Here is a 15,416-nt window from a genome sequence, read left to right on the forward strand (position 1 = left end):
CTCCCTCACCGTGTCTCTGAATTTAAAGATGAATAAGAGAATTGTTAAGTTTTGTTTTATGTGTAGTGAGCTTTCCCAAGTCAGAGAGTAAGAGAGAAGCAAGAGTGGAGTTGTGACTATGTCTGGATTTAGTAATTTTATTAGTTTTTGAAATCAAACAACAAAACAGATAAGAATGCAAACACAAAAACAACAAACACACACGATCATTCAAGCATGCAGAGAAGAATATCATCTGCATATGATTAAACTTGATGTTATTACCACCTCTATGGTTGCACCTGAAACCATTTTTTAATGTCTGTTCTTTTATCTGTACTTTATCGGAAAAGGTCCAAGCAAAGGGCTGAAGAGAATGACACAGAGCGAAGTTCAGCTTAGATACAATTTATTTGAGTTGATGGCAACTATACCTGTTACTCACTAGGGTTTGCAAGTCAATAAGAATAATTCATGAAAACACCTGTTTAACAAGCTTAAACTTGCAAAAAAGTGATGTATTCAACCGTTTTGTGTCTCCCATCCACTACTGGTAGGTTTTAACCATGGCGTGCTCGTTAAGCCAAGGGCAAATTGTTATGAACAACCTAAAGCTAATCTGTTTAGCCTAATTGGCCACATTTGGCTAATTGCGACATTAGAATTTATCAGATTATTGTAGACTTACTGGCTGAGATGGCAACCCTCACTCCCAAACCAGCCCCTCCGGCCTCTAGGCCCTCTCTGTCCCAACCATTTTGCCTTTGCTCTCGTCCAACCTCTCTCCATCTCATGTTTCTTCTTTTGACGGTCTCTTTATGTCTCTCACTTTTTCTCCTGCAGATATTTTGTACTGGACCCAGAGGTTGGCCAGCTCCAATATCATCTGAATGAACTCGGTAAAAGCCAGCGACCTTCAAGAGGGTCTCTGCCTCTTCTTGGAGCATTGGTGGTCTCCTGCGACGAGTATCCCTACATGTTTACCATTCAATCCACTACTGGGGACGCCTACAAACTCAGAGGTAAGAGAATGGGTCTTTATGTCTTGTGCAAAAAGAGATTTTCTCTCATAAGATTGAAAAATGGCCAGAGATGGGAAATCTGTAACTCAATAATACAACGGAAAGCTCAACTGTGAGGCCCAACAAAGCACAACAACTAAGGTAAGAGTTAAACTCGGATAAAATAGTATAATAGATGAAATGGTCCTGGGAACCAGACCCCCAGCATCTCAATAAAAGTTTCAGCTTTGCTCCCTGATGGATGGGAAAGCAAAGTGTAACACACAGCCGCACAAGAATGCGTCCTCTCAGAGATTCTCCGTTAGCGTAGCATGAAGGAGCCTTTAGGTCAGTACATTATTTTTAAGGTGCACTGGAGTGATTGTTGACGCAGTGCTACAGTACCCTGTTTGCTTGTCATTTGTCTTATGTGTCAAAAGCACAGAGTTGAATTTTATTGTCAGCAAAAACTGTGCACAGCATACAAGGAGACAAAATCTATGAGGTCGGTACATAGTACATAAATATGAAAGATTTTACATACAGGATTCAGAGCATTAATATAGTATCAAACAACTATTTGCTATGTGAAGATATAGTGGAGTGATGTCTAGAAAAGACAGACTTTCTTTTCGGCATGACAGCTACCCGCGAACTGACAAAGTGCTATAGCAACAGTCTTGACAATGGCATATTGAATTAAGACACATGGTGCATTGTTTATCTTTATACAGTATATTTGGTTAAAAAAGTGGGAGAAAATACGATAAATGTAAGCGCTGAAAACAAGTGTTATTATTTTCTTTAAGAGTGGTGAAAACCGGGACTATTTGGTCGTGATTATTGAAAACCGGGACATTTGGGAAACCTAGCTTGCACACGGGACAATCCCGGGATGTTTGGTCACCTTACCACATGTTCTTTGTTTGGATTATCAATTTGTTTGTTTCTGGCTGCTACTGGCTGGTCCTGGCTTCCATGTACCTCCTGGTTTGTTTTCTGGCTGCTAGCGTTAGCTATAGCAGTAGCGTTAGTAACCTGGCTACCCTTAGCAGCCTGGCTACTTTTCAAAGCAGGAAACAAGCATAAGAATCCCAATTTGAATTATAAACCAGTAGTGTTAGAAAGAATTTTATTGAATTAAATTAAACCACAATTAGCTAGCTAGTGCACTACGCAGTCCCGCCGCCTCACTCCCCACCGCTAAGATGCTACTTCCTGACTTTTAAAACTGCTTTTCCCCTGCAAATAATTTGCGTAGCCCAATGTGTTAGACCATGGTGAAGGGTCTAACACAGGGGTGTCAAACTCAATCACAGAGAGGACCAAAATGTAAAACATTTATTCAACAGGATAGACAGGATATTGGTTAAAGGTCAAAAAGAAAACATATTTAGGCCTTTCCCTCCTGAAGCTGGAGGTTAAGCAGTGAGATGCTTCGTTGCACAATAAGGCCAGCTCACATCGCCACTTTTCGTCCCAGAGCTCTGTGGTGTCTTTCTTTCCAAAAACTGGCAGATTTCCTCATGCAACTCAACTTAGCCATTGCATCCCTTTGTGATAGGGCACATCACCATGCTCAGAATCTATCTCCTCAAAAAAAAGAGCGAAATTGGCGGTGTATGATGCAGTGGTACACTGTTGGCTCACCTGCACATTTCTCCCGCATCCTCCCCACTAATCCGTTCTTTTCACCGCACATTGCAGGTGCCAGGGCAGTTTCATTTCATTCGCACATTTAGATACTTCTTCAAATACGTCTTTTCCCGTGGTTGTGCCATGCATTGATTTAATTCCCACAAGTTCCCCAGTAACGCATAAACTGGAGTCCACTCCACGGATGAAGATTGACAGCTGTGCAGTATCAGTCACGCCAGCACACTCATCCACAGCAAGGGAATATGCAATTAAGTCTTTTCTGGGACTTTTGGTATCAGTGGTGTGCGTCCTATATACCGGGGGCCAGTTATGATAGACATATGATATTTTTTTGAGTTGGAGAGTTTGACACGTCTGGTCTAACACATTGCAGGCCATCATGGTGTTTGACATAAAATCATGCAGACAAAATGCAGAGCAGACCTAATACAGCATTGATTGAGGTGTGTGTGTGTGTGTGTGTGTCTATATATGTGTGTGTGTGTGTGTGTGTGTGTGTCTGACACACACACACACACACACACACACACACACACACACACACACACTGACATGAAGAATACTGTGTGATTGACTGACCGCAGGGGTCACAGTAGTCCTGTGGGACTGTCAGAGTTGTGTGAGTTGCCAATCTCCATATGTGACAGCTGTAATTTCCTGTTCACGCTCTCCTCGCCTGTCTTGCCTCTCCCTTTTTGTCACAATGGTGGCTTTTTGACGGAGCTGTGTTCAAGTCAGATTAGATATTTATATCCCTCTTCCTCTGTGTAACCTCACAAAGCTTTCATTTCTTTCTCATCAGCAGAAAATTAAAGATACAACCAGTTCAGACTACATTTGGCTTCTCTGGTCTTGTTTATGAGATCTTTAATTTGCCTTTCAAACACATCATTACAATCTGTTCCATCAGAGAGGCAGGTCTGGCGTTCCTACAAACAGTTGTTAGTGCCAGAGTTGTTGTGGAGGTAGAAAGTTATTTCTTATTAGCTGAGTTAAACCTTCCAACGATATAAAAGAGTGACATGGCAGAGAATGTGCTGAACGTGTGGAAAACAATACAGTCCATGATTGCGATTCAGATGCAGCCCTGGGAAAATCCTGGAGGTGGCTCTTCCAAAGACACTGTCAAGTTGAAAGAGCTGAAAGAGCTGAAAGAGCGTCTTATGAAGCTTCGGTGTGTCAACGAAGTATATTTACCAGGTTTTTCTTGCCTGGATACTGCATTTGCGATCAATCCTAGAGTAGAGAAACTCCCCTGTGGCCACACAAGAAAATGAATATCCCATGGTTCATGGTTTAAAGAGGAAAATGCTGTCCACGTCCCTCCATTTGGGTACTTTGCCAGGTTCGCGTTACACAGAACCATTTGAGATGCCGTCATTGGAAACTGTTTGGAAAAGAGCGGGCACTTAAAAAAATACTTGGCAGGTGATTAAAAAAAAGAGCGGGAGAAGAGCTAAAACATCTTTTTCATAGAGAAAAGCCTTCAGTGCCATTCATTCCGGACACATGCACATTACTTGAAGCCCGACAGGATGGATTTCCGTGTGATCTCCGATCCCGTGATTCTCGTGTGATCTTGCCGTTCGAGGTAAGCTGGTAAGGGCTAGGAATGACTCCATGCTTAGCTATTTCTAGTAGCAACAGTTGTGCTCAAACAGCAACACAAGGAACCGCATTGCTGCCTACAAGACTCAGAAAGATCAACCTTGTTCTGGAGAGATACTTACGTTGCTTTTTCGCTGTGTAATATTTGCGTTCATGCCAAAAGCAAATAGTTTGGAAAAATATATTGACGTGCGAATTAATCGCACAAAAAAAACGCCCCCAGTGTGTAAAGGCCTTTTTACATTAACCCTTATGTATATGACATCATTTTGTATTGAATTGTTTCTTTTAGTGTTTCAGTTTCTATTGAGTCTTAATTAAAGATCCCGAGCAAGAAAGTTATATCCTGACTCGTGTGTGGTTGTGAAACCAGTTTGATTTGCTGCCTATTTGATGGAACAACACCTTGACTAGGACAGTATAATGTACAATGCAGACTGCGGTGGTTTTAGCCATTTAGCTTCCTTTTGTAAACTGTTATCTCCTAATCCTAATTTGATCAGATGTTACACCATTTTTTTTCATTCAGCAGGGGTGCAAACAACAAGAATAAATCTGGCAATGATATTGTTGTTAATCCCTTTTGATGCTCATTGTGTGCATGTAACTTGCTGGAGGATGAGTGCAAGAAAAGACCCAAATGCAGATAGTACAGGCAGACAGGAAGAACAGATACCAGCACCAGTATGGGTTCAGTGTTCAGGATTCAGGATGCAATTTTCAGAGTTAGATGTTCAGAGGCTGGATTGCAACGGCATGAAGCGACATTGACTGGTCGGGAGCAGCTGGAGATGGGCTGTCACTGCAGGGCTGATGAGGGAAAGTGGAAACAGGTGAGCAGGTGGATAGGAGAGTCAGACCCAATTCCACTGGATCCCCTGAGGCCTAATGCTATGTTTCAGACCACTCTGAGGTCGGAATCTTCCCCGTTAAAATGTCTAAATTCCGACCTCTAAGAGTACCAGGTGCACATCGCCAAACGAAAACAAAAACCAAGACTGACCGTGACAAACTGATGTCTGGGACTTTTTATTTTACGTTTTTTACGAACACTGGTGTTAGAGTTGTACACAAGATTGCCAAGAAGAATGGAAGATGCAAGTCTAAGGTTGTGGTGGCCAACAAGGGTGTCCAGCTGCTCCTGCTTTTTTCTTTTATCTGTCTTCCTCCCTATCATCCAGCTCCCTCTGCCTCCTCTCCTGCCTTTTGTGTACTTCTTCTTTACTACCAGATTTTTAATTTGTTTGTTTTTTGCTATTTAAAATCCTCTGACAGTTGGTTTTAGGTCGTGGATGGCCCTGGAGCAGAGGTACTGGGCACCTCATCAGACTCCTTTGCAATATTTGATGAGGAATCAAAAAATGGCTTGATGTAGCTCAGTGGGTGGAGTGCTCGTCCTCTAACCAGGAGGTTGGCGGTTTGATCCCTAATGCTTAGGGTTGGTTCAATGAAGAGGTCAATTTAATTTATGTACCTGTATGTATATGACCATTGAAATAGAGTTTGAGTTTTAAATTATGGAAATGGTCAACAGCTGATTTTAACATAATTATTCTGTGTATTTGAAATAAATAACTGTTGTCTGTAATAAAATATAATTAAGCAGATTTTTTATTATTTAAGGACTTTATTTAAGGACTTGTTTGGTCCCTTAGCAAGGCTCTTGCGTAGACCCGAGCTCTCGTACCACTACAGTTTGGGAATCACTGCTTCTCAAGTTCTAATAAGTATCTGGGGCAGCAGGACAGTGTATGTGGCTCAGGTAATTGTAATGAAGGATCATCACCCACGTTCCGGTTCATTGATGTGTTTTTTTTTGGACACCTCTCTATATACGTCTTTGGTTACACACACAATACTTGTTAGTATCGGTGCTGTTTTGGGTGCTTTCCTGAAATTAGCTGACAAGAAAAATATAGAATAAAAGCAGCCCTCCCCTTTAACAGTAAACGCACTGATTATAACTGGCATAACCTTCGATGTGCAGATTATTTCCTGGCTCAGGGACTGACATCAGGAAACACTCATTTTGATGCTGTGTCTCTATTTTCTGTTCCTGTTAGCACTGGACGCCCAGGAGCAAGAGTTGTGGATGACTCAGCTACAGCTGTGTTCCCGACGCCACTCTGAAAGCAGCGCCAAGGTATTCACACACTCACACACACACACACACACACACACACACACACACACACACACACACACACACACACACAAACACAATTCTCTTATTGGATTACAACTATTCCAAATGTACAGAGAAGTGTACATTTGGCCAGACAGGCAGGTGTGGTTTCTGGGCATAATGGAGCCAGACTACATTTCCATCCACTATATGCTCCAGTTCAGCTGCTCATTATGGCGAGGTTCATCTTATTCAGCTTTTCTGTGCCGCTTTACTCCTCTGTTCTCAAACAGCTGAACCACCAGCCAGTGATATCACTAATGGTTTGTGCTCCCGGCCACCATTTTGCACTCCCAGGTACATTAAAGGTAATGCTTACTCTGGGTTATGATGTGTGCTGTGACATTAAAAGATAAGAGCATTTTTTGTCTCCTCTAAATGGACAAGCTACAGAAACACACACAAGCTGTGTGCTTTGATGCTGTTAGTTTTCTCACTACACTAAATAACACAATTTACTGCTCGGCTCCATCTCACTGCTGAAAGCCTCCAAACAGTAACATCTGTTCAGTCCTTTTCACACACTGCAAATCCAAGAGCATAATACCTTCTATCTGCACATCTTGGTTGCTTTAATGTGCTCCTGCATGGGCTTGCGTCGATATTTATCAGGTTTTGGTAAATACATGCTTCAGAATATGACTAATAAAGACTGACCACAGACTGTCTCACACTGTTTCACAATGCATTATGGGTAAAAGAAGTTACTTCAGAGAGGAGAAAAATATGGCACTATGCCAAGTATGGTAGAAAACAGAAGAGAAAAACAGCATACATCCAACTGTTAGAACAGTTAAAAATGATCACAAACATTTGAAGAATATGGTCCAAGAATGTAAAAAATGAATGGATAAACGGTTGAAATAGTTAGCTGAAATTAGCTATATATTCTCTTCATAGCTTCAGAATATGTAAGATTGGCCAATGTAAGATTGACATACAGCCTGTCGCACAGTGCATTATGGATGAAAGAAGACATTTCACAGAGGAGAAAAATATGGTGGATGCAACCGCAGCAGCGACATCAGGCCAAGTATGGCAGAAAATAACAGAAAAGGTACTCAGTATATCCAACTAATGGGTAAACTGCTCAAATAGTTAGCTAAAGTTTAGCTAAAAGTAATGAAAGCCGTTACCCTTTCAATTACCCTGTGAATTGCATATGCTAATCACTAGCATGAATCGCTAGTGCTAATTGCTGTTTTGCGAACGCCAACATTCCTGTTTGTACCATTTCTGCCTGGTGAAGCCAATGTGGAATTGTCTTAAAACTTGCATTCCCTCTACTGACCAGCAGGGGCGACTCCTCTCGTTGAATAAATGTCTGATTGTATAGAAAATGACCCTACTTCTCACTTGATTTATTACCTCAGTAAACATTGTAAACATGAGTTTATGGTCTCAATCTCTAGTTTCAAGTCTTCTTCAATACAACGTGATGTTCATTTAGTAAATTATGGTCCAATAGACCATAAAGCGGAGTATGCTTTAGGGCGGAGCTACTGTGATTCACAGGTTTCAACCACTACGAGAGCTGTAAACGGCGTCTCTATGTCACTCCTCTACAGTCCAAATATGGTAACTTCTCTTCATTGCTTGCCAAAAAAACAACATGGTAACTGCCAAAATCCAAGCTGGCGACGGGGAAATCTCCGATCTCGAGGCTTCAAAATGGCAGTCCACAAACCAATGGGTAACGTCATGATGACTACTACATCCACTTCTTATAAACATTCTATGGTTTGTACAAGCGTTTCCTACACACACATTTTGAGCTTGTGTAACACTTGCTTCCAAAAATGAAAAATCCCTGCCTTACTCCATTTCCAAATGTTGGCTCTGTCGCCTCGAGTCTTCCTCAAGGTAAGCGCATCAGGATGCTAGGGAGAGAGCTTCACCGGCCGAGGGGGGAGGATGGCAGAACTAATAATACACTTTCTGCATCATTGACGAAAGTTTTCTCAGTGGCCTACATATGAGGTCAAGTTGAGGAATTGATTTGTCAGCCTGGCCACTAGCTCTCTGTGTTCATTTAGGTTCTGGGAGCAGCCTGTCTGCTGCGTCTGTGATGAGTCATTCACTGAAGATGTTGGAGTGTGTCTTCACTCGTTTCCCCCAGCATAGACGGAGAAAAAGAGAGAGGGATTCATCGGCTGTTTCTGCTTGCGATAATCCACAAAAGGTCAAAAATAAGTGTATGCATGTGTCTCATAGACTGTATTTATAGATGGAAGATGCCCCCACTTCCTCCCACTGTGCAAAAATGAAACCCAAATATCACGTATATGGGCGCTACCATCTTGCGCTTTTGACGTCATTTGAAGCTTGTAGTCAGTAGTGATCGGGGAGACCAGTCACAGTGTCGACACACATATGCTTGAGCCAATCGTGAGCCAAGCACAGCCAAAGCTTGTTAGCGTGAGAGCCACTTAGCTGCTGCGTTAGCACTAACCATAATATCTCTATGAATACATTTATTATTTATCTATCTATCCCTATCTTTCTATCTATATGTCTGTCTTTCCGTCTGTCTATCTATCTATATATCCGTCTTTCTGTCTGTCCGTCTATCTATCTCTCCATCTCTCCATCTTTATCCATCCATCTATCATCTGTCCATCTATCCATCTATCCATCCATCTTTCTAACCTGTGATTCGTGTTTCAGAAATGGAAGCTATTTTGCGACATGTTCAGTGGCTGTACGAACCATAGAGCTGTCATGACGTCTATTTTTATAAACGGTCTAGGATGTGTCTGCCTGGGCCTCATACTACCTGTGTCGCTATTAGAAGTTGTTTTGTTTAAAGGTAGAGCTGAGAAGATATCAACAAATCCTCATACCTGAGCGACAACATATGTTTTTTGTCATTGCATTCTATACCGACCAGCATGACTATTACCAAAAAAAGTGTTTTTTTTTTTTTGCCACCTCAACGATTAAGGCAAAGGGTCCCAACCTTTCTTAGCCAAATTTAGGTCTGTATGTATTTGTGACCATGGCTATTTAAAACAGGTAAATTAAGAGTTATGAAACAACGTATCAAATCTCAAACATCTAGCCTGAACCTGTATTTTGCTTTTACAGTATGCTAAACCGAGTAATAATAATAATAATAATAATAATAATAATATCAGCTTCACAAAGTTCTTTCAAATTTTATAAGCACAAGCTGCACCTTTGGGTAACCAAATACTTTACCCGAACCAAAACTCCTTGTAGCACATGACTGCATGACAGTTTTATGAGCTGTTTGACAGGGCTGGCTGGCAGACCTACAGAGATAACTTAACAGTGGAATAGGTTGGCCGTCTCCAGTGTCAAAGTCAGACACTTTGTATGCATCTGCCCATTTTTTCTGTGCTGAAACAATGTCATAAGGAACGTCAGCATGGTTGGTTTTAAGCGTTTCAACAAACATACAATGCTGTAATTTTTCAAGTGAAAACCATCTAGATTTTCCTCTTTTCCATTACACTATGATTTGCTTTGTTACAGAGCGGTGAGAGGGAAAAAAAAGGCTCATGAGGCATGTGAAGTATACTGTTTTTTTGTTATGAAGGGATACGAGGAAGCTCCCAGCAGAAGCAATGCAAAGACTGCCTTCTCACTGGCACACAGAGGAAATCCTGCTCTTAAACAGGCAGAAGCCCAGAGAGGCTTGATATTATACCTTTGGGGGATACAGTATGGTAGGTCAGATGTTGTTGAGTCGAAAAAAATTGGGCAAAGTGTCTCATCAAGACAAAAAAAATACACAGCAAATGTTCCATTCGGTTCACCATCTGTCACACCGGAGGCCCCTACCTAAGAGCTGAGTCTTTGCTGCGGCCTGCACTCAGCACTCACCCAGCTCTGCTTGCATTGCACGCTACTGCCCAAAGTAAACGCTTTTAACCTCCTAACCCTCTGGCTCAGCCCCCTGCTCTGAAATGAAGAGAGAATACCTCTGCAACAACAAAATATATATATATATTTTTGTTGATGCTGCTTGAATTGTGCCATGAATTTCACCAGGGACGTAAGGTCGTAAGGTCAGGGGAGGCAGGTGAGGCAGAGCCTCACCTGCCTCCCCTGACCAGTAACATGACAAGTAAAAAACAAATAATGCTAAAATAAAATAAATATTAATATGTCTCTACTGATCTGTGCTATAAATGTAATTTCTGTATGATTCCAATCATTTCAAGCATTTTTATAATCAAAATCGCTGAATTAGCGCATGTCCTGTTCAAACAGAGGAGACACGTGAGGTGAGGCAGCGACGAGTTGTGCCTCACCTCAGATTGCGCAATCCCTCACTAACTGGGTTGAGCGTGTGCCTTTTGCTTTCTCATTGTTTGTCACCACTGCAATATTTGTAGACACTTTTATTATATGTCCTTTATTTCCATAGAATAGGTAATGTATTTCACGTGTGTGTAGAACATATTTAGTGTTGCTGATCTGACATTAAACCGCAGTGAAAAAGCACAGAGGGGAGGCAAACTACTCTGCCTCAAAGAAGAGGGCGTGCGAGAGCCCACGGGTCGGGTTTATGCTTGTTCTGTCGTTGCTCTTCTTCTACACTTTTCTTCTTCTTATATTTTGCTTTGACCACAAAAATGTAAGATTCAATATCCAAGCTTAAAAATGTCTCAAAAAACAAGGAAATATGACCAAATCAACAGCAATTCAACGTCGGACAGGTAAAGTAACCTTTTATGTGTTTGTTGTATTCTTTATACATCCGTGGTTGTTACGCAGATTATCGCGGAATCTCACGATTTTCGCGGGTGATGCCCGCGAGCGCTCCGCTTCTGAAATGCTCCCGGTGGGGCAGATCGGTGGGGCAGGTCGGTGGGGCAGATCGCGGCGCACACGCTCCCGGTGTAATCAAATATGTACCTTACCTATGTGTGTGTAAATAAGGCTGATATGAAAAACAACCGGTAGTCAATGTGCAAGCTGCCAATTGAATGGTGATTTAAGCTACTCTATTGGCTTCATATATTTGTAAATCTGACTTATGTAGTGTCAGTGCCTCACCAGCCACAAACCTCACCACACGTCACTGAATTTCACATTCTTACAACAAAACTTTTTTGACGTGTAAAATTACCTTTTAAATTTTAAAACGAAAAAAAAAGTGATGAATTTTAATGCATGGTGTAAAGGGGCTCTTTGAGTAACAGATTGATGCATTAAAAGGCTTATCAGATGCCAGAAACTGCAACTTTTTGTGATTCTCAGACATGATTTTACAATTCTGGAAGGTTATCATGTTGGCAACTATTTTAATTTACGTTGTGACGATTGCGAGTTAACAGTAAGAATATGGTGTTCATGTAACACTGTAATCTACCGGGAATGCGCGCTTGCGTGTATGTTAATGGTCAATGCAGCGCCATGCCGAATGATGTTGCATTGCATTGCAGAAGAATTTGACGATTGACTGATTTGACTTCTTCGCCGGACGACCCTGTATTTTATTTATCAGCGGCAATTGGCAATCATTGGCAACTATGGACTGAAAGAATTTTCATACAGGCTGAACACGGCAAATGGGATAGTTATTCCTTATACGACTATTAAATGCAACTAAAAACCATTAAGCCTTGTTTATACTCTAGCGGGACACCATGACCCAGGCCTCCACAGAAGGCGCATGTGCTAAGAGCACGGATAAAGGCTTTTAAGCTTCACCCGTTTGTACGACACCAGGGGTCGTACAAAATAAATATACTGTGAAGAAGCAAGAAGTTAATGGGTGTTCCCAAAAATAACAGCATGGAACAGACATGCAAATCCTCAAGGGTAAGAAGGAATTGTAATTAATTGTGAACTCATCTCATATCAAATTTGTGGCAAAACATGTGACAACGTAATTTTTGGCCATCGTCAGGAGCACTACGGGGAGCAATAATCTATCTTTAGAGATGTGTTTTGTGGGTGATAGATTGGCGTGAGATCCCATGAAACTTGTTTTCTCACTCATTACTGTGACTCATCCATGTTGGATTGCTGTAACTTAACTGATAAACTGCAAATACTCTGGTAACTGCAACAAATCCCAGAACAAGACAGCTTCAGGCACATTACCACCATCCTCTGGACTGGAGTGGGTCTAAACCCTGATTTACATACTGTATATCCAAAGACAACAAAAACGGATGCAAAGAGATATATAATGGGGCTTAAAGATATGCATGTATATAAAACTTTAAACAAATTACAAACTAAATATTTTATTGCATCTAGATTTAATCACTGAAAATAGAATGTGTAAATTGAGCCTCGCAGTCTCATAGAAAATCCATAGACTACAGAACATAAGCAGACATCTCGTCTCCTGGTGAGGTACAGAGTGTTTACTCCAATGTTTTGCTTTTGAGATGAACCCTTTTATCTGTGACAATTACAAGTAGCCCACATAAGAGTCATTAAGTGTACACAGTAATGTCACACAGTACTGTGTATTTTAGCCTCATAGAAGATAAGGAATGATTATTCTGCGTGTTGTCCAGCATCCCTGTTCACACACCAAGTGAACTGATGAGGTCACTCTATAACCCCTTCTACGTATCTGCACTACAGAGAGATGACTGATGGACCCAAACAGTAATCACAGAAAGAGTTTGAGTATATTGTATTGGAGGCAGTGTGTGTGTGTGTGTGTGTGTGTGTGTGTGTGTGTGTGTGTGTGTGTGTGTGTGTGTGTGTGTGTGTGTGTGTGTGTGTGTGTGCATGCATAGATGATTTGAACTGTGATAGCATTGTGTCTTGTAATAGCTCTTCTCTCGCCATTTCATCAGCAAGCGCCGATGACTCACCCTCCCCTGAGAGCAGCACGTGTGCGGGTGAGGCACGATCTGAGTGCTGTGTGTTTGTATGTGTGAGAGTGTCGGAGTGAGTGATAGACAGTGCATGGAAAGTACTTAGATCTCTTATAGTGCATCTTGGCCAGCATACATATGCAAAACGCACAAGTAGACGTTGTTACAGAACTGCTAAACTCTATTTTATTTAGGTATGAGGACTCTTCAATATTGTTCTTAAAGGGATACAAAGATGGGAAGATTCCTCCGCACAGAGGAAATGTTGCTGCTTATCACTTGAGGGACTATGATATAAATAATATATATTGTTATAAAACCTACAGAGAATCGTCAGCTGGATTTGCAGTTCCCCTTGGCTTTAGAGGGCTTTATAGTGAGTTTCATCTCATTGTTTGGCTGTCCGGCCCTCAAATTTACTGTTTTGGTTCTCTCTCACAGCACTCATAGAGTGTTTTTCAGCCGCAGCAGGCAGCTGTTTTCAGCAGACAGAAACAGTTAGACACTAGTTGGTTAATATAGTGGAGCATTGAGCAGTTAAAGAGCCAGATATTTCCTTCAGGGGTTGGTAGAGACCAAAATCAGTGCTAAAAGTAAACAAGTGGACAAAATAAAAACAAGGCAGGTTTAAGAGGTTTCTCTCTCCATTTTGAAACCAATACTCAACAGTCTTACTGGTAGAAATCACAGAATGAGGCAGGAACTGCAGGTTATTTACAGACAGCAGCCTCAGTAGACCATAATGCAATTCAGCTTCAAGGCATGCTGTGAATTGTCCCAAACTGATTACCAATTGTCACAGCCATAAAGGTAGAAGCATATCAAGCAGTATAATAGGGAGAAAAAAAATATTATCAAATTAACTATAACTAACCCTTACATCTTCTATGATTTAATGCAATGTAGTACAATTTTAATGTGTCGGTTAAAAGAAGCCACACACCAAAATATTTTGCCCGTCTTGCAAAATAGAGTTTCTTCGGAATGTGGTCCATAGGGAGCATTGAATATGGTGGCATGTATGTTCAGCAATCTTTATGCCAATCTGCATATCAGATTTTAAAATGACTTGTGGGCAAAATTGACGGTGTGCTAGGAGAAATCTTATGGAGTTTCCAAGATGCAAAGGGTTCTTCTTGGGAGCATTGACTGCCTGTGCTCCCAAAGCTTCATTGCAATCTTTCCATTACATTGTGGATATTGTATTTCAAGTGGATAGTCAATCATTTGTATTCATCCTCTGGGGATCATGAATGACCATTCGCTTTTGAGATTGTCTCACGGACAAAAAGGATTGACAAGAGGAAATTTTGACCTGATGGTTGTGGTAAATGAAAGATGAAGGGGTCCCCAAAATCATGAGAATTGACTTTCAAATGACCATAAATATTCATACCAAATTACTTGACAATCTGTACAGTTGTTGTTCGGATATCTCGCCCTGGACCAAAGTGTTGGATAAACTGACAGACTGACAATCGAATGCTGCCATTCTAATGGGCTGGATATTGTCCAAAATTGGCCTGACCTGAGCATGGTGAGACAGAACTTATGCCACAACGATCCGCTCAGCCACATGGGTGCAGAAATTATAAATTATCACCAATGTGCACTGTGTCACTGTTATGCCTCTCTGCCTCTTTTTTTGCTCCTCTTTCTCTATAGATCTTTCGGTATTCATCTGTTTTCTTTATACTATCTGTCTGGGTTAAAGTGGACATATCATGCTCATTTTCAGGTTCATCCTTGTATTTGGGTGCCTATTAGAACATGTTTACATGTTTTAAAAAAAACACATAATTTTTGTCATACCGTCTGTCTGAATATACCCATATTCAGTCTCTGTATAAAAACAATCTGTTCTAGCGTCTGTCTCTTTAAGCCCCCTTCCAAAAAAAGCCCGGTCTGCTCTGATTGGCTTGCGAGAAAAAATATGGTGCACCCAGGCTGCAACCTCTAGGTCTGAAAGTGAAGTTAATGTGGAATCAAGTCTTCTACAGCATGATGGTCATTTTAGTAAATTATGGTCACATTTAGAGTAAAATAGAAGATAAAGCAGCGTATGCTTTCAGGGCTTGGCTACCTTGTGAATTTTTCAGCGTTCGGTTGTATTGAATGACATTCGGCTGCTAATTTTTTCTGGTAAGTAGTCCTATATTACAAACAAGC

General features: G+C 41.2%; 1 protein-coding gene across 1 annotated transcript in view; it reads left to right on the plus strand.

The window, feature by feature from the left end:
• The window catches only part of osbpl10b (oxysterol binding protein-like 10b), a 64,267-nt gene that overhangs the window by 4,644 nt on the left and 44,207 nt on the right, over positions 1-15,416 (plus strand). Inside the window, exons 2-3 of the mRNA XM_068734616.1 lie at positions 823-1,001; positions 6,311-6,390. Coding sequence (XP_068590717.1) covers positions 823-1,001; positions 6,311-6,390 — 259 coding nt within the window. The remainder of the gene's footprint in view (positions 1-822; positions 1,002-6,310; positions 6,391-15,416) is intronic.

This window comes from Cebidichthys violaceus, unplaced genomic scaffold, assembly GCF_023349555.1.
Source record: "Cebidichthys violaceus isolate CVI_PGR_0920_01 unplaced genomic scaffold, fCebVio1.0.p SCAF_65, whole genome shotgun sequence".
Lineage (NCBI taxonomy): Eukaryota > Metazoa > Chordata > Actinopteri > Perciformes > Stichaeidae > Cebidichthys > Cebidichthys violaceus.